Source organism: Hibiscus syriacus, unplaced genomic scaffold (assembly GCF_006381635.1).
Source record: "Hibiscus syriacus cultivar Baekdansim isolate YM2019G1 unplaced genomic scaffold, ASM638163v2 tig00016725_pilon, whole genome shotgun sequence".
Classification (NCBI taxonomy): domain Eukaryota; kingdom Viridiplantae; phylum Streptophyta; class Magnoliopsida; order Malvales; family Malvaceae; genus Hibiscus; species Hibiscus syriacus.
In genome coordinates this window covers 1,855,374-1,883,024 of record NW_024062391.1, presented here as the reverse complement: position 1 = coordinate 1,883,024, position 27,651 = coordinate 1,855,374, and the positions used below count along the sequence as shown (strand labels likewise).

The window sequence follows — 27,651 nt, the reverse complement described above, 5'->3', positions numbered from 1 at the left end:
GCAATTTTATTTAAACTTAAACCAATAAATATTTTGAAGAAGAGCTCATATGAGATCAAACTTCCTTAAAATTAATAGCATTTAAATAGTATTATTTAAATTTAAAATTATTTAAAAGGAAATAGGTTGACTTAAATTACGTAATTAAAATCTAAAGCTTTGTATTTTTTCCCTTTTGAAAGTAAGTGTTTTTATATTTCTAATTGATTTTAGGTGTTTAATTTTTTTTCAAAGTGTTTAATTTTTTTAAAGTAGATGTTTAATATTTTATTTTGGTTTTAAATTAGTTACCAATTTTTGGATCGATGAAACGCTCAGTGTATCATGGTGTTTAATACAACTCTTTGTTTTTAACAAATGTGCATTAATTGAAGTACCTTAACCATCATTCAACGAATTTTTTTAATAATTTTTACGATATATGTATTTAAAATATAATTTTTATAACGTTAAGCATCTAAATTAATCGAAAAACATTCCAGTACTTAAATGAGAAAAGTAGTAACGCTAAAAACAAGTGATTATGTATGTTTATTGGATATTTGGATTGTTTAAGTTCAAAGTTAAGATACCAAATTAAATAAGCAACTCCAATTAATGCATATTTTAAACCGTGAAGAATTACTCAATTATCTAGAATTAAATTAATTTAATTTAAAATAGTTTAGTTCAAAATAATTCTAATGAAATAATTCTAATGAAATAATCTAATAACGATGACTCGAATACAATCCACATATATGTATGTATATGCAAGTAACATTTGTATTAGAACGATTACAAGACCAATAAAATGTAGATAAAATGAAAATTTACTTGTCTCGACAAAATTTACTTCCACATTTGCAATTAAATGCTTTAATGGGATGAGTTTTGTCATCGAAGTGGATGCCATAATCCTGCAATCGATCAATCTGAATGGTTAATTGCATTGAGCAATAAAATAAAAAATAAATGAAAAGAAAAGAAGCTTTTCTTTTTAAATTTTACCCAAGTTAATTCTTCAGCTGCTTCGATATCTCTGGCCGTGAAAAAAGCGAGCTGTTTTGCAGTAGAAAGAAATATGAGCTACTTGAAGACTATTAAAAAGACAAGAATATAAATTAAAATATTAAAATCACACATGATAATAATGATGATCTGGAATCTCCATCTCCACTGGAATCTCCACTAAATTTGAATCAAAACACCTGCGGTTTTTTTTCTCAAAAATCTTATCAGTCTAAAATACAATCCACTAATATAAAGATAGAGAACGACATAAATCAATTAGAACTAAAAATAAAGTTATCAAAGAGTACATTTTTAAAATAATTTTGAATACATTTCGAGTTGAAATAAAAAAAATAAAGTAAATTATGTGTTTAATATCTAAATTATCAATTTTAATATGTTTTAATACCTAAACTTTCAACTTTTTTAAAATCATATCTAAAGTTTAGTTTTTGTTTCATTCTAGTATTCACATTCAAAATTTAACGTTAAATTTTGGAAAAAAATTAAAAGTTGAGGTACTAAAATGGACCAAAACTGATAGTTTTACTAAGTGTGTTAAGTTTTTAACGACAGGATACTAAAATGAAACAAAAATTGAATGTTAGATATGGTTTTAAAAAAAATAAAAGTTTAAGTACTAAAACGGATAAAAACTGATAGTTTAAGTACTAAATGTATAATTTACTCTAAAATTATTACATCATTCATAACAAATTATGCCTATTGCATGACTATTTCAGTTGCAACGTAAAAATATTTCCAGTAAAACAATTTGATAGTATCTGATATATTATCAATTATGTAACTTTTTATAGCATACATGTAGCATTTTTTGTTAGAGTACATCGCAATGTGACATTCTCCATTGTAACCGAAATTATTATCTGAAATTATTATCGGTTGTAATTTTTTTTTAAATAGAACATTATAACATTTTAGATTAAAATTCACAGTATGTTAGACAGTTGCATAATCACCCAAATTCTCATATTTAATATCCGTTTCGGATTATGTTGATTAATTTTAGAGGAAAAAAATGATATGAAAAGCAATGACCATAAGAAATGGAATAGTTGAGTTACCTGTGATTGATAAATCTGCCGCAGTTACCGTAGTTAGTAGCATCCAAACAAAGAGCTTCTTCATCCTTGAGAACACGCTCAGAGCCCCAATCTGCATCCAATAACACAGGATATGTATGCTCTTCCTCTCCACTTCTCTGGTTATTTCTCAAATGCAGTTCATGGTTGGTTACAATCTCCCCCACGTACTCGCACACAAATGTCCCTTTCTTCAATGCATTCACGGCTCGAAGCCCCCAACCCTTCCCTTCTTGGGTGCCAAACACCTAAACACACCAGCCGATTAGAGATATATATATGGACAAAATCGGCAACAAGAAACAAGAAATTAACCTGCAAAGAAGCTCTGATGCCTCTTTGAACCACACGGTTCCCACATTTCTTGTTACAGCCGCACTTGTCCCAGCATTCTTTGATGAACTTTCTCATTAGGTGTCCCTTGCATGCCCTGTTTCTTTTGTACTTTTCCAATGGATTATTCTCCAAAGGGCAGTTTTCACAGTAATAAAAGTGTTGTCTTTTAGGCTTACGTGACATTGTTATGGCTTCGTCTAGAAACTTTTCTTTTAAGAATCCTCCTTTTGTGTAAGCAAATTCCCCTCGGGTCTCTCCGGCGCATGCACATGGTATGTCCGATGACAGACAATCACCAACACATTGTGAACAAATACTCTCATCTGATATACGAGCTAATGAAAAACTCACATAAGCATCTTTGAACACTAAGTTCTTAGAAATGTAGAAAAAGTTTGGCAATTCCATGGCACCATTGTCGTTCAACAAGGGTATTTGTACACCTTCTTCTCCACGGGTTATGTCCTGCAGATTCTTCATGACAGCCTTCAGTCTGCAGCCATGAACCAGTTGGGAGATTTGGGTCTCTTTATCAACTGCAGTTGGAGTCATTGCAGGCTCATTTGTGTTTAAAATCTCTTGTTTAGAAAGTTGTGCTGATGAACAACGTTTGCAGATATCTTGCATGAGCTTAAACACGGAGAAATCTGGGTCTGCGATTCTGTAAATGGTTCGATATTCGTTTTCCACTTCCGTCATGATTGCTTCCAGATTCGGCGAGTCCAAAATGTCTTTTCTGGAAGAGTTGTACGTCAAGAAGATTTAGATGGCTCCATTGTCAGACGAAACTGTTGAAAATTGGTGCTAATGCACATGCACCGAAAGCACGAAAAAAAAGGAGGAATTGTCAAAAAATGGCAGGAATTGTTGAAATTCTTGGATTATAAAATTATATATTTGATCATTATATTTTAAGGTATTTATAAGATTAATAGCTTTAATTATAAATATTTAAATCTATTTAACTTTAAAATTATTTCAAATTATTTTAGTTTTTTTTAATATTATAAAATTTAGAGAATTTTCTTGAAAGTTGTTTTCTATTTTTTATTAAGAGAGAATTGTTATTGTTTTCTCTTTGTTAAATCGAGAGAAGTGTAATTCCTATTTTCTCATAGTAAAATTCTTATACATTTACCCGTAGTTTTTACTCTATATTATTTAGAGAGTTTTTCACGTAAAATTTGTGTCTTTTTTATCTTTATTTTTATTTTATCAAATTATCAATTACGATTTTACTCTATCCGATAGTCGTATTCCGTAACATAAACGATATCTAATTGAGATGTGTCATGACAATTACGACTACGTTCACCCAAGATAGACCCCCTCTACCTTAACATTTGTAACTTTTCTACTGGAAGAACCAAATTCACATGAAATTTGATCTGCACAAAATCAGCAGTGCCATCCAACATATAAAATCCCAAGGGGAAACAAGTTGGACCATGAAATTTGTATCTTTTTTTTTCATTTCATTTACTTTTTACTAGCAAGAAGAAAGGACAATTATAGGCATTTTTTGATATTTTACCTTCTAATAATTATTCCCAAGGAGTATATATGTATATGTACTGCTGGTTAAATCATTTCTCATACAATGGACTATTAGAAGTAGAAGAATATGCACGTACCTTGATGAATAGAAGCAATTGGAGCCCCACTATCTGATGGTATAGATTCATGCAACGCCTGATTCTGGTTCTGTCCATACAACCGGAGGTAACTGTTAAAAGAAACACCAGTTAATTGTGCTTCCCCTTTTGATAAAGCCCAGGTTTTAGTCCTCTTCACCGAACCATCAGTTTGCTTATTCCCAAAGTTGAACCAGAGCGCTTACATAATTTTCCACCATGATCACAGACCTGATTATAATCTGTTTCCTTTTCTTTATCCTTAGATATCTAGGATCTTTTGCAGCAGTATGGTTCAAAAGGCCCCTCTTCGATCACCCTCCTGCACCTTTTCACTACAATATCTGCTTCAGCGTCATCAGACCATAATTCAATAACTTGGTCCAATCCTGTAGCGTTTTGATTATAAGCAGGGCTTCAAATCACGGTCACTGTCGTATTTTCGGTTATTTCAAATTTACTGCGATTGTGGCCGTTGCGGGCGCTATTGCTGCTGTCGCGGACATTATTACGGCCGTCGCGGGTAACTCGGACGGCGACGAAACCGCTATATCGCGGCCGAAATCACGGTCGCGGACCGTTTTTTAAAACCCTGATTATAAGCTTCAATTCCAAGATTCTTCGATCATCTTTTGCTTCCAGTAGGAGCTGATCGTAATAGTATATCAAACACCTCATGTTTTCATTGATATAATGAAATCAATACCCAGTTTTATGTGTATACCTTATCTTCCAGATCTTTTATTTTCTCCTGCAAAAACTCGAAAACAAAAATTGTCATGATTATCTTCAATAAACTCCCTATTATTATCGTCATTGAACTTTTCAAAGAATCACTCACTGTTTTTAGTGGAGCGCCGTTTATATTCTCCATAGCTGAACAGGCTCGTGATATTCTTTCTTGACTTGCAGCCGCCATATATATATATATATATATATACCCACTACTTGCTGCAGCAAACAAACATACGAAAACCTAAACGAAACAGCGCTAGATACGAAACAACTCCAATAAACATGGAATATTACGAAAAAATTATATTTTTTACGTTAGTTGTTTGAGATTGAAGGAGAACATTCCGTCGGATGATATTTGACAAATATTAATTATAAACAATAAACTATACAAGACTTTAGGGTTTTTGTTTTAGCGAAAGAATTGAAACTTCTGCTTTAGGCAATGAAGGGTTGTAATCAAACTCTTGATTTGTATTTGGTTTTTTTGGTTTTATCACGCCAAGTAATTTTAGATTGGTACAAATACAATTGGGGGATTTCTAATGGGCCGGCCTTAACTATTGACCAAAAGAACAGGAATAACTTAGAGAATGTTATTGACCTAATATATTTATTAGGGTTAGGGATTGCATTTCTAAATTTTCAGTTTTTAGGGTTTACACTTAAGTCTATTGGTTTTCCATCGGCCAAAAAGACTATTGGCACTCCTGATTTGGATTCAAGACGTCTCCTATGAAACTATAATTTTCTATACCTACTTAGGGAGTGAGAATGTTTATTTAAGTTAATAAAATATTAGAAGTATCTAGAAATTCTTTAAAAGTTTGTACAAATATGCGTATAATGAATCAATTTGAACGTATGTGACATATCTAACTCAATAAATATTTGTTGAAGGTTGTAATGATGATCCAACTCGCTCATGTTTCTTTATAAAACATCAAGATCAAAATATAAAAATTATTGTATACTTTGAATTCGAACTCCTAAAGAATTATAAATTAAAAAATCCTAAAGTGCTTCAAAAACATTTTAATCGTTTAAAAAGAGTATTCGGAATACAGAATCCTGAAATCAAATTTTGTCTCAACTTATAGATCGAATACTTAAATATGAACTTTGAATGTGTGAACACATATTAAAAGGATCTTAAATAGATTCAATATAAATATATTATATCTATTGAATATCACGATGATTGCAAAAATGTGAATAAAGATAATTTTTATCTTGAAGAGAAAATAAACTATTGGTATGGAAGCAACATTGTTGGTATAAAAACACGGTTTAAGTGCTACAAGATCTTAGATCTTCAAATATTATTAGATGTCTATACAAATCATGTAGAAATAATTGACATGCATAAGATAAGTTGAGAATGTAATTGACTAAGATTATTGATCCAACACATTAAGAAGATATGTGATTTGTTTCCGTATAATAAGATGTCAACTATCTTGTACGAAAATAATGTATAATGTACAACTCGATTGAAAAGAAGATACATCAAAGTAAATATATTTTTCTTTAAAGTTTCTCCCCCATGATATTTAAAAGAATAGTAATATAAGTATTTGATGAATCTATTTAAGGAGTAATTTAGAAGATTTGTTCACTAATACATTATTTATTTTAAAATTTGAAGATTGTATCCAAGATTGAATTGTGAAAACATAAAGATCTTAAATGGTTTTATCATGAGAGAGAGAGAAAGTAAAATACACATTTTTTTTCTTAACTAAGGTTTTGTCTCATTGAGAGCCAATTTGGTAAGGCTTTTGAAAGTGACTTTTAAAAGTGTGATACAAAAGAACTTTTAAAAGTGCAGTTTAAAATTTAACTATTTGAGATTGCTGTTAAAAAGTGATTTGAAAAAGATAAAATGTCCATTATAGACATTAAGTTGTAAATTAAAAAATATAGAATTTAAATTATATTTACACTTATTAATATTATGATATATAAAATATATCAACTTAAACTATAATAAAAAAATATAAAAAATATTTTAAGATAACTCTATTGAGTCAATTGAAGGATGAAATAGCGAAGAGGGGTAGAATTGGCAATTAAAATTTTGTGGAAGCTTAAGAGAAAAAATTTAAAGCAAATGAACACATGAATTTAGAGCGGTTTGACTTTATCAACCAAAGTCTACGTCCACTACCTTGGCTATCCACACTAAGGATTTTCACAAATTCACTAATTTGTATCTACCTTTGAGGATAAGGTGTAACCTTACAACTCTCTCAAGAATTCTACCTTAAATTCTTGAGACACTCTCTCAAAGAGAAAAATTACAAATTTGCAAACTTATAAAAACCTCACAAGGAATGTGTTTGCACAATTCAAGAACAAATAAGAACACTTGATAAATGAATGCAAATGAGTACAAGTAGTGTTCTTTAAAAGCAAAAAGAATATTTGAAGAATGTTGACTTGATTTAGCTCACACTTGAAGTTTTGGCTTTCTCTCTTGTTTCTTGTCATCACAAATGGCTTGGCATCTTGTTCATATACTCCCTCAATCAATTACAACAGTTTGAGTTGTTTTGGGAGTGAATAGAGCCGTTGGGGGCAGTTTTCCCGCATTAAATACTGCTCAGAAGCTATTGGTATCGATACTATATCTATAGTATCGATACTATCGGCAATAAATACAAAAACGTTTACCATTGTAAAGGAACGATATCGATATTGTTTCAAGGAGTATCGATACTACTATATAGAGTAGTATCGATACAAGAAAATGGTATCAATACCATTTTAAAATTTTGAAAAATATAGAGTCAATACCAAAGGAGTAGTATCGGTACTGAAACCATAGTATCGATACTACTATATTGCTTGGTATCGATATCATGCATGGTATCGGTACCATTTTGAGGTTCTATAAGCACGATATCGGTACCGCCTTAGCATTATCGGTACTACGATATTAAAATAGAGTTTTTGACTCGATTAAAGTTCAAAACCTTTAGTAAAAATTATTTCAAAAATATTTCTAGTATATATCTCAATTTTTCATTAAGTAAGGAGTAAAAATTTACGTTTTAAAACTTTAAGTAATAATTGTATATATTCGAATAATTGAATCAAATATAATCTTAAAATTTATAAAAATTAATTTACAAAATTGTTTGGTATATCAAAATATCAAAATGTTTTCAACAATCTTCCCCTTTTGATATAACAAAACCTTTTAGAAATTTTAAGATTTTCTTTGTGAGAAAATTACTCCCCCTTACTTTAATATTTCTCCCCCTTTTTGTTAAATCAAAAAGACTCATTTAGTATAAACAAGATATAAGTATAGATCTGAAGATCAAGATGACCAAAAGAGGTTAGTCAACATTAACAATATTCAATATATATTTGGGCATGGTCATAAACATACTATGACGCAAAATGATGAATAAGAAATGCAAAGCCTTATAAATAAAATCAATAATCCATAAACAGAAATATTCAACCAAATCCAAAGTATCAAAATATCAAATAACATTCAAGGTTCACAATAGGAAATCAACCTAAGAATAACTAGCAAAGAGTAGTAAGCTCAAACATCCGATGGTGGATCAAGATTGTATCGATGTGCTCTAAAAGATGCCACATCTCTAGTAAGCGCATCGAGCCTATCATCTACTACATTGAATCTATTATTCATTGTGCCGAATGTAGCTCGAGTATCCTATTGTAGTTTAGACAACTAAGTTCCCATAGCAGTAAAATGGGACTCCATGGATGCGAACCTTAGATCCAATGTCTCCATAAGCGATCGAAAGTATGGAGGCATCATACTACTTTCTCTATTAGGCTCATCATCGGGAACACGATTTACAGGATCATCGACATCCTGTAAAACGTCATCGAGTTAAGGAACTAGAGTCGGAGCTGCTTATGAAAAACTTGCACTGGGAGTCTTCTTGGTTGATCTTGTCCAAGTTATGTTGTCCCCAGTCCATCTAGATTTTCTAAGAGAGGTAAAGTCTATTTATGTACTAAAAAGGATGGCAACATCTAGGTATACTTTAAGACCGACTTTGATGAACATATTACTAAGTAGATAACTGTATACTAAAGATTCGACTCTCTTAGAAGGTACATTATTGACGGTTTCTACTAGCTCTCCAAAGATGATTTGAGCAAGATTTATTCTTTTATTATTTTATAGACAATGTATCCACCATATATCTATACTACGGAAAGTGGAGTACTTACCTCTGGATGGTCGAAACCACCAAGAGATTATTAAGTGTCGGAATTGTTCGTGATAGTCTTGGACACTCGCACTCTTTCCGACTTGATATGATGAAGGTACGAAATCTCGCTCGTTATCTATTCCTATATTTTCTAAACCAAAAGCATGAGCTATAGAATCAGAATCAATGGTAATGTATTCTCCAAAAAGATAGGGATGAATACTTTCGGTTTGAGTACGAGATTCATTTTGGACACAAATTGCATTGGAATAGAAAATACGGACAAGCTGGTTATAGACAACGGGTTTGACTTTAAAAGTGTTGTCTAATTTCTAAGCTTGGAGAATGGGTAAATATCTGAAATTTATTTGTTGCATCGCCTTAAGAGAGTGAAGACGTTCTCCCCTAATAGGATAAGACTCAAAATGATTTAGGTACCGGGAATAAAAGTTTCTATGATTGGGTTTGTTGAAACATGAGTTTTGGATATTCATTTCTTGAGGGTTAAGAGGAGTATTTGTAGGAGGGTTGACACGACTAGAGGATGATCTAGGGCGTTTATGAGACATGTTACTAAAATCAAAATAATATACCTGAAAATAGACAACATATGTGTTCAAACAATTAATACCAAAACTCATTATGAGTCCTCAATTCAAAGTAACCTAGAACTAAATTATAATGGGCTACAAGAAAAAAAACTTTGTGAAAAAACAATTTTTGAAAAACAATAGTATATACATATATAATCAAACAAAACACAATTTTTTTTTAAATTTAAAATTTTCGAAATTATGAAGATTTTGAAGAAATTATGATGATTTTGAAGAAACAAATTGTATAACATAGTGTAAAACTACAAAATAAGTGACTCCCATTCACTAATTTAAATTAAAACTATCTAAAACTAGTCCTAGATTAAAAAAGAAATAAAATATGGTTAAAAATTACCTTGAAAGTTGGATTGAGATGAGATTTTGATATTGAATGCACTAATTTGATGATAGTAGCAGGTTTAGAAGTTGAAGAACACTGAAATTCCGACTTGCAAATGTTGGATTGAAGCAATGGAAATTTTGGGTTGAGAGGAGAAAGAGAATGACTGAGAGTTTGTTTTAGGGTTTGAAGGCAAAAGATGTTATTTTTAGGGATTTAGAGCCTAAAATCATTTAGTAGTATCGGTACTGTTCGAAGAGTATCGATACTTCAAGGCAAATCTTGAGTAGTATCAATACCATGATATCGATACCCTATCGAGAGTATCGGTACTGGATGAAGAGTATCGATACTAAGTAAGAACAATATCGATATTATATGAACAATATCGATATTAAGTGCACATAATGGTTCAAAAAATTTGCAAATATACACATAGGATGCAATTTTAAACAAGAATAGTGGTATAGGCAACTCTAATTGAGAAAAATCAATTATGTTCAAGCAAATAATCATACACTTAAGCATAATTTGAACATGTTGTTAATGTTCATGAAAAATCATAAATTCCCCCTAACTAATAGCATAGAAGATATTAAAGAAGTCATTTTTGCATGTATTTTTCTTTATTCATAAAAGTACAAAAGTTATTTTAAACACAAAATCAAGGTAGGTTGGTTAAACCTAATTATCTACTAAGTGTCCAAACTCTTTCTTTATCTAAAGGTTCTGTAAAAATATCCACTACTTGGTGCAAAGTATCTACATATTCTATAACTATATCTTCTTTTGAGACATGATATCTAATGAAATGATGTCTAATTTCAATGTGCTTAGTTCTAGAGTGTTGGATGGGATTTTTAGTGAGACAAATAACACTAGTATTGTCACACTTGATAGGAATGGTAACCACATCAATTCCATAGTCTAAAAGTTGTTTTTTCATCTATAAAACTTGTACACAACAACTATCGGATGAAATATATTCCACTTCGGTGGTTTATAGTGCAACACTGTTTTGTTTCTTTGAAAACCAAGAAATTAACATATTTCCTAGGAATTGACATGTACCAGAGGTGCTTTTCCTATCTAATTTGCAACCTCCATAATCCGCATCTGAGAAGGCATGCAAGCTAAAGCTAGAGTCTCTAGGATACCAAAGTCCTATGCTAGGAGTGTCCTTAAGGTATCTAAAGATTCTCTTAATGGCATGTAAGTGATACTCCTTAGGGCATGATTGAAATCTAGCACATAAGAAAATACTAAACATAATGTTCGATCTACTTGCGATAAGATGAAACAAAGATCCAATCATAGACCTATAAAGTTTAACATCAACGTACTTATCTTCTTCATCTTTGTCAAGCTTTGTTTATGAGCTCATAAGAGTGGCTTGGGGTTTTACATTTTCCAATACAAACTTCTTGAGCATATCTTTGATGTATTTTGCTTGATTGATGAAGATGCCATCTTTTTTTGCTTGATTTGAGCCCCAAGAAAAATGAAAGCTCCCTCATCATGCTCATCTCAAATTCACCTTGCATTAGCTTAGCAAATTCTTGGCAAAGAAAATCATTAGTAGAACCAAAAATTATATCATCAACATAAATTTGAACTACTAACAAATCTTTACCTTTGCATTTTATAAACAATGTAGTGTTAGCCTTCCCTTTTGAAAAACCTTTTTCAATAAGAAAATTTGATAATCTTTCATACCAAGCTCTAGGAGCTTGTTTTAAACAATAAAAAGCTTTTGTTAATTTAAAAACATGATTTGAAATTTTGAATCCTCAAACTCGAAAGGTTGTTCCATATACATTTCTTATTTTATAAAACCATTTAAAATTCACTTTTAACATCCATTTGAAATAATGTAAATCTATGAAAACATGGAAATGCTAATAACATTCTAATTGCTTCTATCCTAGCTACGTGAGCATATGTTTCATAAAAATATATGCCCTCTTCTTGAGTATACACTTGAGCAACAAGTCTAGCCTTGTTTCTCACATATTACCACTTTCATCTAGTTTATTCCTAAATACCCATTTAGTACCTATAGTAGACTTATTATTAGGTCGTTCAACTAATGTCCATACTTGACTTCTCTCAAATTGATTTAACTTATCTTGTATAGCCATAATCCAATGTTCATCATTTAATGCTTCTTTGATATTCTTAGGCTCTATGTATGAGATAAATGCAACATAATTACAAATGTTTTTAAGAGAAGATCTAGTGGTTACCCTTTTGGATGGATCACCCAAAATCTCACTATCCTTGACATAGTTGTACTCCCTTGGGTATGTGACCTCCTTTTCCTCTATAGTTAGATTCTTGAAAGCTTCTTGAGTTTCCTCATTCTTCACTTCTTCTTTAGATGATGATTCTCCCATGTCATTTGGATTTAATATACCTACATCATCATCAACAGAAGAATCCTTCCTCGGAGAGGGATTATTATCGAAAACAACATGTATTAACTCTTCTACCACTAAAGTTCTTTTATTAAATACTCGATAAGCTTTAGAATTTAAAGAGTAACCAAGAAAAATCCCTTCATCACTTTTTGCATCAAATTTGCCAAGATTATCTTTTCCATTATTTAAAACAAAACACTTGCATCCAAAAGAATGAAAATATCTAATGTTAGGCTTTTTATTTTTGAAAAGTTCATATGGAGTTTTCTTTAAAATAGACCTAATCATTACTCTATTTATCACATAACAAGCGTTATTTGTGGCTTCCGCCCAAAAATATTTTGGCAAATTATTTTCACAAAGCATGGTCCTAGCCATTTCTTCTAAAGTTCTATTTTTCCTCTCAACAACTCCATTTTGATGAGGGATTCTAGGGGCTGAAAAATTATGGGTAATTCCATTTGAATTACAAAAATCACCAAACCCAAGATTTTCAAATTTGGTTCCATGGATACTCCTAACACTTGAAATAGAGTAACATTTTTCATTTTGGATTATCTTAGAGAAAGTGATGAAACTTTCTAAAGCTTCATCTTTAGTACTTAAGAAAAGAACCCTAGTAAACCTAGAGTCATCATCAACCAATACAAATGCATATTATTTTCCACCCAAGCTAGTAGTTCTAATAGGTCCAAAAAGATCTATATGGATCAATTGTAATACTCTACTAGATGATACATCATTAATATGTTTAAAGGAAGTTATTTTGTGTTTTCCTTTAGCATATGCATCACAAATTTTAGCATGATTAAATTTCAATTTTGGCAAGCCTCTTACAAAATTTCCTTGAACAAGTTTTTGTAAAACACTCATGCTAACATGTCCAAGTTTCCTATACCACAACCAATAATCATGCTCATCTTTAGCAACTAAGCATATATTAGACATGTCAATATTACCTAGATGACCATGTAAATGTTTCTTATTCTATGACCAACAAGCATAATCTTATTAGATGCAATGTCAACAATTTTGCAACCATTAGAATCGAATAAGACATTGTATCCCTTGTCACATAATTGACTAATACTAAGAAGATTATGCTTTAACCCATTTACATATAAAATATTTTCAGTAAGTATGGAAGAGTTATTACCAATAGAACATATTCATTCAATGTAACCTTTTGAGTTGGCACCAAAGGTTACTACTCCTCCACATTTAGCATTAAGCTCCAAGAACCACCTCTTATCATCGGTCATGTGTCTCGAGCATCCACTATCAAGGTACCATGACTTTGAGCTTTTGTTTTGTGTCTTGTAGTAATGCTCCTCCACCTACAAACATAGATTAAGTTTTGATTTTTGGTACCCAAATTCTTTTGGGTCTATAGGCATTAGTTCCCAATAATCTAGTCCCCTTAGGTATCCATTTTTCTAGGATATCCTTGTCTTTAGTAGTAATGAGTTCTTTAGGGATCCATATACTTTAAATAACTTTCCCATTTGAGGTTCTTTGGTGACCTCTATGATTGTATGGTCTAAAATTATTTCTAACATAGTTGGATTTTAAATTTTTTCCTTTTTCAAATTGATTTGATCCAACTTTGTTAAAAGAAGCTTTAAGATCATCAAGTTTCTTTTTATGATCATCGTGACCTTTTGAAAGTAGGTTATGCAAGTCATGATTTTTCTTTTCAAACTCCTCTATTTTGACTTTTATATCATTGACCTTACTTTCGAGTTCATTGTTGGTCTAGGATAAGAGATCATTTTCATTTTTCAATTTTGAAATATTTTTCTTATGTTTTGAAAGTATGATCTCAAATTTCAAGGCCAACTCATCATAAACCTCTTGTAACTCATCAAAGGAATATTCATTTAATGTAGATGAGTTAGAGGTTACCTTAGATTCTCCCTCGATGACCGTTAATGTAAGGTACTCGTACCTTAAATTGATTATGGATCTAGGAAGGAAGCAAAACAACATGCATAAGTGAATAGCTCAAAGAGATGGTTTGGTGGTAGATGTATAGGTGAATTGGAGGGTTATTTATGTTATGAAGTTGGTAGCGAAAGTATGTTGATATGGCTAAGGTATGGGTAATGAAACAAAGGATGGTTGGTGAGGATTGTATCTTAGAAAGACCAAGGAAGAACCAGTGCTACAATGAGCAAATACCCAACCTTACAAATCTCTCTAAGGGGTGGTAACAAAGGACTGGGACCCATTATCTATAAGGAGATAGGAACCACAAGTATCAATAAATAGGGGTTGAAGCCACAAGTAATTAACTTACTTGATAAGTCGATAAAAGTTACAAGGACTTGAGAAAATAGAATAATCTCACTTATATAAAATGAAAGGTGTTCTTACAAATGAAATGTAATAGCTTATTTATAGTTTTTCAAGGGAAATGCCCGGAAGGATACATGGTGGTTCGGCCAGCCCTTGTGTCCCTCTAAAATAACATAATTAATTGCATAATTAACATGAATACATAGGTGTTGGTTTGACTGAATAGAGGGGGCATGTCTTATGGCTGAATAATGCTTGAGTCCTTTCAAGTTGGCACCAATTTGGAGGGTAAGGGTTGCTTGGCCGAATGGTTATATAACCATTCATCTTGGCACCTAAAAGAGGCACACGTATATCACATGGCTTGGCTAGTCAAAAGGCGTGCACATGGTTATCTAGGAGGCTTATGGTGTATCCTTATGCATAGGATGAAGACCAAACATGTGCAGCAGCCTTGGACGTGAGTTGAGTTATCTTCAAGCTTGCATGTGTCTAGCTAACTATCAATGCATGGGTTGGTAGTGAAGGATCTTCTTAGTTGTGATTTCCCAAGCTTCCTAGCATCACACTTAGCTAAATTCATCTACATTTAATGTCACTTTCAGCAACTTGTCTTCAAATAGGCCAACTAGGTTAGATTAGCTAGCCTTGAGCTCCTCTAGTTGAGTTGAGCTTCCCATTGAGTTCCACGAGCTGCCATGTTGTTTGTGAACTAATTGTAAGCTGCATATAGATCCCAAATACTCTAACTAGCTGCCCTAATGTGTTCCATGATGTTCCACGAGCCCTTCTGTCCCTCTAAAATTACATAATTAATTGCATAATTAACATGAATACACAGGTGTTGGTTGGACTGAATGGAGGGGGCATGTCTCATGGCCGAATAGTGATTGAGTCCTTTCAAGTTGGCACCAATTTGGAGGGTAAGGGTTGTTTGACTGAATGGTTATGCAACCATTCTTCTTGGCGGCTAAAAGAGGCACACGCATAACACATGGCTTGGCTGGTCACAAGGAGTGCACATAGTTATCTAGGAGGCTTATGGTTTAGCCTTATGCATAGGATGAAGACCAAACATGTGCAGCATCCTTGGGCGTGAGTTGAGCTATCTTCAAGCTTACATGTGTCTAGCTAGCTAACAATGCATGGGATGGTGGTGAAGGATCTTCTTAGCCGTGATTTCCTAAGCTTCCTAGCATCACACTTAGCTATATTCAGCTACATTTCATGTCACTTTCAGCAACTTGTCTTCAAATAGTCCAACTAGCAGAGATTAGCTAGCCTTGAGCTCCTCCAGCTAAGTTAAGCTTCCTATTGGGTTCCACGAGCTGCCATGATGTTTGTGAGCAAATTGTGAGTGGAAGTATGTTGATATGGATAAGTTATGGAAGATGAAACAAAAAATGGTTGGTGAGGATAGTATCTTAGACAGACAAAAGAAGAACTAGTGCTACAATGAGCAAAAACCCAACCTTACAAATCTCTCTAAGTGGTAGTAATAAAGGACTTGGACCCATTATCTATAAGGATATAGGAACCATAAGTATCAATGAATAACGGTTGACGCCACAAGTGATTAACTTACTTGATAAATCGATAAAAGTCACAAGGACTTGAGAAAAGAGAATAATATCACATATATTAAATGAAAGGTGTGCTTACAAATGAAATATAATAGCCTATTTATAGTTTTTGAAGGGACATGGCTGAATGGATACATAATGGTTTGGCCAGCCCTTGTGTCCCTCTAAAATGGCATAATTAACATGAATACATAGGTGTTGATTTGAATGAATGGAGGGGGCATGTTTCATGGTTAAATAGTGCTTGATTCCTTTCAAGTTGGCGCCAATTTGGAGGGTAAGGGTTGCTTGGCCGAATGGTTATGCAACCATTCATCTTGGTGCCTAAAAGAGGCACACGCATAACACATGGCTTGGCTGGTCACAAGGAGTGCACATGGTTCTCTAGAAGACTTATGGTGTAGCCTTATGTATAGGATGAAGACCAAACATGTGCAACAGCCTTGTGCGTGAGTTGAGCTATCTTCAAGCTTTCATGTTTCTAGCTAGCTAGCAATGCATGGGCTGGTGGTAAAGGATCCTCTTAGCCATGATTTCCCAAGCTTTCTAGCATAACACTCATCTATGTTCAGCTACATTTAATTTCACTTTCAGCAACTTGTCTTCAAATAGTCCAACTAGTTGAGATTAGTTAGCCTTGAGCTCCTCCAGCTGATTTGAGCTTCCCATTGTGTTCCACAAGCTTCTATGATGTTAACGAGCTAATTGTGAGCTGCATATGGATCCCAAATACTCTATCAAGTTTCCCCAATGTGTGCCATGCTTTCATGTACATACATGTGCAAAGAAAACAAAGTAAATCAATGTCATGAGCTAAGTGCATAATGATATAACATATGTAAGATAATGTATAAGACCTATGAGCTAAAATGAATGCACGTGAGCTAACAAATGAATGATTAAACATGTTGCCATTTCATGAATGTAATGAATCATGCTTAAATGGATGCAAGGCTAATGTAACATACTTAACATAATTAAAATAACAATGTGCATCAATCATAAAGATGTGGATATGCTAAGTTACTCTTTAGCTATTAATTCTCATAACTAATAACCTTAGCATGATATGTACGATTATGGCATAGATGATAATAATATAAAGTAAGTAAAACATTAAGAGGTTTAAGAATACTCCCTTTGCATGTGGTAAAATGTGCTTGCATCATCCCCCCATTCTTTAAGGCGATTTGTCCTCAAATTGAAGCCTTTAAAGTATTTATCATTCTATTCTTGCATAGCTTTACGTTCTTTTGGAAAAAGAAAGTATCCTTTGGATGAATGTGTTCTTCCAATAGGTACCCTTTCACAAGATTTCCTTTTAGGCCTTTCTTTGGAATATGAATTACCAACATGTACCTTTTTGGAAATATCTTTTTCTAAGGATATCCTTTTTGGAAGTGACATTTCGTTTGGTTTGTCTTGAAAAAGTGAAGAGATATGATGTTTCAAATGAATGGGTACTTACTTTTTGAAGATATGGATCAAAACCCTTGATGAAGAGTTGTGACTTTGAATCCCAATAATCACCATGATTCATTGGAATCCCTTCAAATTTTAGCATCGAACTATCATACTTCTTCATGAAGAAGTTCAGTTTCATGTCTTGTCCACCTTCAATCTTCAATGGTAGTTTATTTTTTCGCAAGGCTTTGACACTCCTCCTCATATGTATATGATCTTGTTGGACTTATTTAGGAGTTAAATGCACCAAAGTTACCTTATGTCATTCATCCTTAAAGGAGTATTGGTTGTGATAACAATCATGAATGGCCCTTTTTTCATACTACCAAGGCCTCCCAAGTAGAATGTGGCTAGCATACATAGGGATAATGTCACAAAGTACCTCATCCTCCTACCAACTAAAAAAGGAATTAGGTCTTGTTTAGTAACGTTTAACTCACCTCCTTCATTGAGCCATTGGAGTTTATATGGAGTTGGATGCTTTAAGGCTGTCAAGCCGAGTTTATTCACCATAATAGTGCTGGCTATATTTGTGCAACTCCCTCCATCAATAATCATTATACACACCTTTTCCTTGACATTGTATCTTGTGTGAAAAATGTTGTTCCTTTGTAGATCCTCCTTAATTGTTTGTGATTGGAGACACCTTTTTGACAAAAGCATTTCTCCATAATCAGCATTCTCTCTCGTTTTGTCTTTATGGATTGCTTATGGTTCCTCATCATGGACAGGTTCTTTAGAATATGAGATAACATCTCCATTATCTAGCAATATCATAGTATTTCGGTTGGGACATTGGCTTGCAATATGTCCTTTTCCAAAATACTTGAAACACTTAATGTCTCTAGACCTCTCGAAAGTGTTTGTTTGTCTTTCTTTACCCTTGCTGGATTCACCCACTTGAATTGTTTTGGATATCTCAACATTTTCCTTCACTTGGGCTGGGGCTGGCTTCTGGAAAATATTAGGCTCTTGTTTTCATTTGGTGGTCGAACTTGGGCTACTCCGATTGAAGACCTTCCTTTTAATTTGTTGTTCGATTTTCATAGCTACATGTACCATATCCTCAATCTCTACATAATGTTGTAGTTCAACAAAGTTAGCAATTTCGGGATTTAAGCCAAATAAAAACATTTCCATGGTTGCTTCTCTACCTTCATCAATATTGGCTCGAATCATGGCTATCTCTATTTCCTTGAAATAATCTTCAACGATCTAGTTCCCTTGTTTAAGATTTTGAAGCTTATGATAAAGATCTCGGTGATAGTGAGTAGGCATGAACCTTTTCATCATAATGGCCTTTATTTCTTCCCAATTATTGATTAGGCATTCACAATTTCTTCTTATTGAACTAACTAATTGATCCCACCAAACGAGGGTGTAGTCCACAAACTCCATAGTGCCAAGCTTTACTTTCTTTTGCTCCATGTAGTTTTGGCATTAAAAAATATGCTCAATTTTGATTACCCAGTCAAGATAAGCTTCAGGATCAGTTCGTCCTTGAAATGGAGGAATTGTTACCTTGATGTTGTTGAAGTTATCATTTTAGTACCTTTCCCCTAGATTTCTATGGACATCTCTTCTTGCTGTTTGGGTTATTTGCTCTACATCAGACTCCTCCTCAAATTCTTCTTCCATTCTAGGGAGAATTATCCTTTGATTGCCTAAAGATGCTTCAACTTGATCAATCCTTTCATGTAAGGGCTCCACCTCTAGTTTCAACAATCTTGCCATCTCATGCATAATTGATTGAGTTTGCAAGTTAGGGGTTTCTCTTCCAAGGGTTCGTCATGGACTTCGAGACATGATTAGTGAAATGAAGAAAATAAAATGTGTAAAAATTCCTTACCAAATAATGACCTTACAAAGCCTCACGAGTTCACTCCAAAGAAAACTTGAATGTCACTCAATCTGCTCATATTTGCACTCTAAGACTTCAAGGCTTTTACTAGTCCTTTTCTAGTCTCCCACGCTCAAGCCTTTTTCCTCTCAATCTCTTCATCTCCAGTTCTAAGTAACTTTACTCAAAACTATACCAAAGTAAAGTTTACCGGCTATAAAAGGGTTAGTAGGAACGAAAAGCAAAATATAATGAAAATGGTGGCTTAGAAATAAAAAAGAAGAGAATAAAAGGGTTATTTACACAAAGTCACTTCACAACCCTTCTATAGCCATAATCAATTTTAGATGCTTACTTGAATGGATTGGTGATGAACTTGTTATTTGTGCTTTCAACTTCTCTTTACATTTTTCTTTTCTTTTATTCTTTATTTTCTTTTTTTGAGTGCTTGCAATTTCTTTGCTGATTTTTTATTCTTTCACTTGTACTTCTTCTTGTATTTTTGTTGTTGTTGTTGCACGTTTCTTCTTCCACCAAAAGCTTTGAATACCGCTTGATGTAAGGTAATCCTACCTTAAATTGATTGTGGGTCTAGGAAGGAAACAAAATAACCTGCATAAGTGAATGGTACAAAGAGATGGCTTGGTGGTAGATGTAAAGGTGAATTAGAGGGCTATTTATTTTATGAAGTTGGTAGGGGAAGTATGTTGATATGGCTATGGTATGGGTGATGAAACAAAGGATGGTTGGTGAGGATAGTATCTTAGAAAGACCAAGGAAGAACCAGTACTATAATGAGCAAATACCCAGCCTTACAAATCTATCTAAGGGGTGGTAACAAAAGACTTTGACCCACTTTCTATAAGGAGATAAGAACCATAAGTATCAATGAATAGGGGTTAACGACACAAGTAATTAACTTACTTGATAAGTCGATAAAAGTCACAAGGACTTGAGAAAAGAGAATAAACTCACTTATATAAAATGAAAGGTGTGATTAAAAATGAAATGTAATAGCCTATTTCTAGTTTGAAGGGACATGGCCAAATGGATACATGGTGGTTCAGCCAACCCTTGTGTCCCTCTAAAATAACATAATTAATTGCATAATTAACATGAATACATAGGTGATGGTTCGGCTGAATGGAGGGGGCATGTCTCATGGCTGAATAGTGCTTGAGTCATTTCATGTTGGCGCCAATTTAGATGGTAAGGGTTGCTTGGCCGAATGGTTATGCAACAACTCCTCTTGGCACCTAAAAGAGGAACACACATAGCTCATGGCTTGGTTGGTCATAAGGAGTGAACATGGTTCTCTAGGAGGCTTATGGTGTAGCCTTATGCATAGGATGAAGACTTGGGCGTGAGTTGAGCTATCTTCAAGCTTGCATGTGTCAAGCTAGCTAGCAATGCGTGGGTTGGTGGTGAAAGATCTTCTTAGTCATGATTTCCCAAGCTTCCTAGCATTACACTCAGTTATGTTCAGCTACATTTAATGTCACTTTCAACAGCTTGTCTTCAAATAGTACAACTAGCTGAGATTAGCTAGCCTTGAGCTCCTCAAGCTGAGTTGAGCTTTGCATTGTGTTCCACGAGCTGCCATGATGTTTGTGAGCTAATTGTGAGCTGTATATGGATTCCAAATACTACAACAAGCTGCCCCAATGTGTGCCAATCTTTCATGGACGTACATGTGTAAAGAAAACAAAGTAAATAAAAGGCATTGAGCTTATAGGATCCAATTACCTTGCTGTCGTGCATGAATATGATCTGGTGAGCTATGTATGCATGTCATGAGCTAAGTACATAATTATATAACATATGTAAGCAAATGTTTAAGACATAGGAGCTAAAATGAATACACATGAGCTAACAAATGAATGATTAAGCATGCTGCCATTTCATGAATGTAATGAATCATGCTTAAATGGATGCAAGGCTAATCTAACATACTTAACATACTTGAAATAATAATGTGCATCAATCATAAAGATGTGGATATGCTAAGTTACTCTTTAGCTATTAATTTACATAACTAATAACCTTAGCATGATATGTATGATTATGATATAGATAATAATAATATAAAGTAAGTAAAACATTAAAAGGTTTAAGAATACTCCTTTTGCATGTGGTGAAAAAGTGTTTGCATCAGCCATGAGACACAAGTGAGCTACTTATTCTTCCTCTTCGTTGGATAACTCATCATCACTCCATGTAGCTACATGTGTTTTGTTCTTCTTCTTGGAGGATCACTTCTTCGTTAATTATGGGCAATCAAATTTAACATGCCCCAGCTTTTCATTCATAGCAAATTATGGGGTAATTCTCATTGGATTCATTCTTGAAGCTTTCTTTTCTTTAAAATCTTCTTCCTTTGTTTGACTTCATGAAACGTTTGAATCTTTTGGCAAACATTTCCATTTCTTCATCTTCATCTTCATCATTTGAGTCACTCTCATCTTTAGTGGATTTTAGAGCAACCCCAATCTTTTTCTTCTTTTCCATTTCCTTATTTTATTCATATTTCTTTTCTTGATCTTCTTCTTCTTTTACCATCATTTCATGAGTAAGCAAAGACCAGTGAGCTCGTCCAAGGTGAGAGTCTTTAGATTCTTTACTTCAACTATGGCGATCTTCTTGGATTTACATGACTTGGGAATGTTGTAGATCATTTTCTAACTACCTTATCATTTGGAATATCTTCTCCAAAGCCTTTGAGACCATTGATAATAATCGAAAATCGATCGGTCATAGATTTTATGTCTTCATCCGGCCTCATCTTGAAGTTTTCGTAGTTATGATTGAGAAGACTAGTTTTAGTTTCTCTTACCTCATTTGTACCTTCATGAGTAACTTCAAGTTTGTCCCATATTTCCTTTGCATTGGAACAAGATGATACTCTCCCATATTCATCGGGCCCAAGTGCACAAAATAGAATGTGCATTGCCTTTGCGTTGAGCTGGAACGTCTCTTCTCTTCTTCACTCCACATCTCCATATCTCTAGTTGGAGTAAATTGACCTTTCATTATGATGCTCCATGCTCCCAAATCACTAGCTTGAATAAATAACTTCATCCTATTCTTACAATAGGCATAGTTGGCTCCATTAAAGTATTAAGGCTTGTTGATGGGTTGAAAATCACAAACAATTTCGAAATTTGATGAAGAGGCCATTGATGACTTTGATGACGATTGAACTCCTTTAGAATCTTCTCAAGAGGTGGTTAAACCTTCCAATATGTCTAGCTTTGATACCAATTGTTAAGTCAATCGAATGATGAAATAGCCAAGAGGGGGTAAATTAGCAATTAAAATTTTATTGAAGCTTAAGAGAAAAAATTTAAAACGAATGAACACAAGAATTTAGAGTGGTTCGAGTTTATCAACCAAAGTCTACGTCCACTGTCTTAGCTATCCACACTAAGGATTTTCACAAATTCACTAATTTGTATCTACCTTTGAGGATAAGGTGTAACATTACAACTCCCTCAAGAATTCTACCTCAAATTCTTGAGACACTCTTTCAAAGAGAAAAATTACAAATTTGCAAATTTATAAAAACCTCACAAGGAATGTGTTTGCACAATTCAAGAACAAATAAGAACACTTGAGAAATGAATACAAATGAGTACAAGTAATGTTCTTTGAAAGAAAAAAGAATATTTGAAGAATATTGACTTGATTTAGCTCACACTTGAAGTTTTTGGCTTTCTCTCTTGTTTCTTGTCATCACAAATGGCTTGGTATCTTGTTCATATACTCCCTCAATCAATTCCAACTGTTTGCGTTGTTGTGGGAATGAATAGAGCTGTTGGGGGCAATTTTTCCGCATTAAATGTTGCTCAAAAGCTATTGGTATCGATACTATATCTATAGTATCGATACTATCTGCAATAAATACAAAAAAATTGATCGTTGTAAAGCAATGGTATCGATATTTTCTCAAGGAGTATTGATACTACTATATAGAGTAGTATCGATACCAGAGAATGGTATTGGTACCATTTTGAGATTCTATAAAATATTAGAGTCAATACCAAAGGAGTAATATCGGTACTGAAACCATAGTATCGGTACTGCTATATTGCTTGGTATCGATACCATGCATGGTATCAGTACCATTTTGAGATTCTATAAGCACGGTATCGGTATTGCCTTAGCAGTATCGATACTACCATATTAAAATTGAGTTTTTGACTCGATTAAAGTTTGAAACCTTTAGCAAAAATTCTTTCAAAATTATTTCCAGTATAGATCTCAATTTTTCATTAAGGAGTAAAAATCGATGTTTTAAAAATTTAAGTAATAATTGTGTATATTCGAATAATTGAATCGAATATAATCTTAAAATTTATAAAAATTAATTTACAAAATTGTTTAGTATATCAAAATGTTTTCAACAAACTCATATTAATATTTTTATAAATGAAATATTTTATTAAAAATATATTATCAATACTTTTTAACATGTGAATTTAAAATTATTATGAAATAATATTTTAAATATTTTTTTGACAAAAAGAATATTACAAAAAATACATTAGTGCTTGCAAATTACAGTGAATTTTTATATATAAACCATGAATTTTATTTACTTTTAAGTAATTAAAATAAATTATTAAATAATACATTGTTTTTTAAGGATGTTAATATAAAATTATTAAAATAAACTTTAAATACATAATTGAGTGGAGCCCATGCATTAGTAAGGGTAAAATTATAATTTGTTTCCTAATGCAAAGTTGAAAATGAAAAAACTACAAATCATAGCTTTTGCGGTTGGGAAACAACTATTTCTACCGGATTTTTTTTAAATTTTTTACCAAGCATTAATTTTGCGGTCAAAATGAGCTTTTTACCTAAAAGTGCGTTTAAAAAGCCACATGAAACGGGACCTGAGTTTTTCTGATAAGGTTTTCAATGAGGCAACGCATTACGTGTATAAAGAATATATATGTATATTATTCACTATAGCAAAATAGGTTTTTAGCGGAGTTTTTAAGCGCCGCTAAATACTTTCCCAGCATATGTAAAAATGTCGCAAGAAGCGTTGCTAAAACTAACACCGCAAAAGGTAACGACGTTTGTGAACAAAAAATGCTACAAAAGGTCTAGCTCTATAGCGACATTTTTCTTAAAAACACTGCAAAAGGTCAAGCTCTATAGCAACATTTTTCTTAAAACGTCGTAAAAGGTCAAGATCTATAGCGGTGTTTTTAAGAAAGTGTCACTAATTACCTTATCTTTAGTGGTGTTTGTTTTCTAAAATGTCTCTAATGTTATGATATTTAGCGGCGTTTTTGTTAAAAAAACACCTCTATTAACTATGTATATAGTGGTTTTTTTACAAATGCCACAAATATGTGGCCATTAGTGACGTTTTCTTCACAAAATGCCGCAAAACAACCTGGCTTCTGGTGGCTTTTATTTACAAACGCCACTATAGTTAACTGATTTCGCATATATCATTTTCTACTTTATATTACGTAAAATTAATATTCTATAGCATTATCTAATAACAATAAACTTAAAATTTAATTACAAAACAAATTATGTTGAAAAATAAATCAAAATTTATATAATTAAATTAAAATGTAACATAGTTCAAAATTGTTCACTAGAGTTTAGTCTAGGTTCTTTCTCTTTCAATTAAAAAAACATTGTTCACTAGAATAAAAAACAATCTTCTAGTGGCAATTTGTATTAACCTGCAACTTCAGTTGATTATTTACATCAGGAATGTACCTTCAATTCAAACAAAAAATGAAAACAATAGATTCAGAGACAATATATTACAAGAAGATAAACTAGAAGAAAAAACATGATTCTAAACAATATTACCTCCTCCAAATTTCTTGCCTTCAGGATCCATGTGTTAATAATTCATGAAATATGTACTATCATAAAGTGCAAATTTTTAGTCAAAAGTCAGGGAAAATATCCATGAATATCAACTCAAAACATCTATAAAGGTTAAATAAAGATTCACATGCAGCATGCTACATAGTGTAAAAGGGCTACAACATATTAAAACTAAAAATGCATGCATACATATGGTAAGTACATCTCTTATACACTTTGTTGCCCTTTTGTTTCGCACTTGTACAAATAACAGGCAGCTTACAGTTCCAATGCTAACTTTCACATCAAATATAGTTCTCTAATGTAGCAATTAATTTTCCCCCTCATCTTTTCTACAATTTATTTATATTAAAATAATCATATCACAAGTACCAAAAGATATGCACATTAGGGAAAAAGATATGTGAAGTAAATCTGATGAAGACCAACTTGGTAATCAGCTAAATGTTTGTTTTCAGATCAAAATGCAAAATAGAGGCAAAGCCAGGATTGATATTTGCATTGAACATGTCAAAGCACCAATAGCCTCAAACATATGGATTCAGTATAAGGAAAATGACACTAACTTTAAAAACTACATTACCCCGGTTAAACTTTTGACCATACCTTTGTATTAATTTCCAAAACAAGATAAATAATAGCATATGTAACTTTCAGAATAAATTATAAATTCCTAGTTAACGTTTACTATTGAAAGTTTGTAATGATAAATTTTGATTGGGGATTTCTCTCTTGTTATTTTTTTAGCATGTGTATAATATTATACATGCTGGTCTTACCTGTGACTTGATGCAGGAAGACTTCTGTAGTTTCCCAGTCTTCTGTAATGATACAATCAGTATGTGCACTGCAAATGGAGGAAAGAAACATCTGCATATGGACACAAGAGACAATGTTATACAAAATTCAGCAAGAATACCAGCCAAATATACAAAGTTCTGTGGAATCAACATGGATGATAAAATCACACACATACACAACAGTTTATTGCGATAGAAAAAGATTCTACAACAGAGGTATAAAATAATGAAACCACCAATGTCACTAATCCAAAAATATCCCTAAAAGACTATCTAATATTTAATGTACTACAAACGAAAAGAACTTATTTTAAGCATAAGAAGCCATGCTAACTACTCCAAATCCACGACCTTAATCCTTTTCTTTGAGATACTCTTCACTTAAAAGTTATGCTTTTCTCCTTCAGAAGAGAAATTTCCCAAGTCACAACTTTAAAAGACATTGTTAAATAACACTATTCTAATTACATGCTATCAGATATAATAGGCAATCGTTTAAGCAAAATTCACTTATCAAGTTTAATGATTAAGAGAGTGAGAGCTTAAATTTCTCATTTTCAATATATAACTTAAATAATATTTACTTCTCAACGTCTAAAAATCTGTTAATCAGTTGCCTAAAGTTGGTGTCTCCTTACATTAGAAAAACCAATTTGAACTCCAATCATTGACACCACCGAGATGTCACATTGTAAACACCTTGAGTCTGTTAGGATCTAGCATCTCTAGTCAAAGATTAAAATCTAAATCCACGAAGCACCAAAATCTCAGACAGTCCACAACTTTGTTCATGGTAAATATTCATCGTCTGTTATGAGCTTCTTAAATGCATTCATAGTTCTTAGGTTAAGCTGTTGTTCTCACCTCCAACACATTATAGGCCACGTAGAGTTTGATAGTTCCTAGCCCACGAATCATGTGATATATTAAGCTAATATCTGGGAAGCAAAAACTAAAATTAGAAGAAAAAAAAGCTTACGCAATCAGTATCACTTATTTGAGAGAAATCTAGAAAATTAAATAAACAAATTATATATGCAACGAAGATTGAAATCCTTGTGGACAAGAAGAGTTTCCTGAAGTAAAAGTGAATCATTAAAGAACTATGCAATGTGCTGAACACGATATGAAAATATTCAAACATAATATAGCCTCAAAGAATAAATTTCAGAAATAAATAGACAAATGAATAATAAATTACCATTGCATTGCAAGCAGCTGGATAATCTATTTTTGCATCCAAAACAATCTGCTTCATCATATCCATATTAACAGACTTATCAATATATATATGGCATATTCCATCTGAAACATACAATATACTTTCACCACATGAGAAACTAGGCTCGAATCCGGCCAAGCCCATGAACACCACTACATTAAGAGTTTAGGACAAGCATATATAAGACAACAGTAACCTATCTAACCTGAATGACCCA

At 32.8% G+C, this 27,651-nt stretch overlaps 1 protein-coding gene across 1 annotated transcript; it reads right to left on the bottom strand.

The window, feature by feature from the left end:
• Nucleotides 1-812: 812 nt before the first annotated feature.
• LOC120208636 (histone-lysine N-methyltransferase SUVR4-like) lies at nt 813-27,479 on the bottom strand. The gene is made up of 10 exons (XM_039207856.1): nt 27,414-27,479; nt 26,192-26,282; nt 4,385-4,455; nt 4,067-4,241; nt 3,748-3,820; nt 2,412-3,168; nt 2,079-2,344; nt 1,124-1,190; nt 991-1,041; nt 813-899 (listed from the first exon to the last, which is right to left on the bottom strand). The coding sequence occupies exons 1-10, from the start codon at nt 27,477-27,479 to the stop codon at nt 813-815; spliced, it is 1,704 nt and encodes a 567-aa protein (XP_039063787.1).
• Nucleotides 27,480-27,651: the final 172 nt, after the last annotated feature.

Bases quoted from the DNA above. Each gene is read 5' to 3' on its own strand.
- LOC120208636 (XM_039207856.1), bottom strand. From the start codon at position 27,479: ATGGATATGATGAAGCAGATTGTTTTGGATGCAAAAATAGATTATCCA. The intron at 2,345-2,411 runs GTTAATTTCTTG...TGGTGTGTTTAG, and splicing joins GCATCAGAGCTTCTTTGCAG to GTGTTTGGCACCCAAGAAGG. The intron at 900-990 runs GTAAAATTTAAA...GATCGATTGCAG, and splicing joins CAGCTGAAGAATTAACTTGG to GATTATGGCATCCACTTCGA.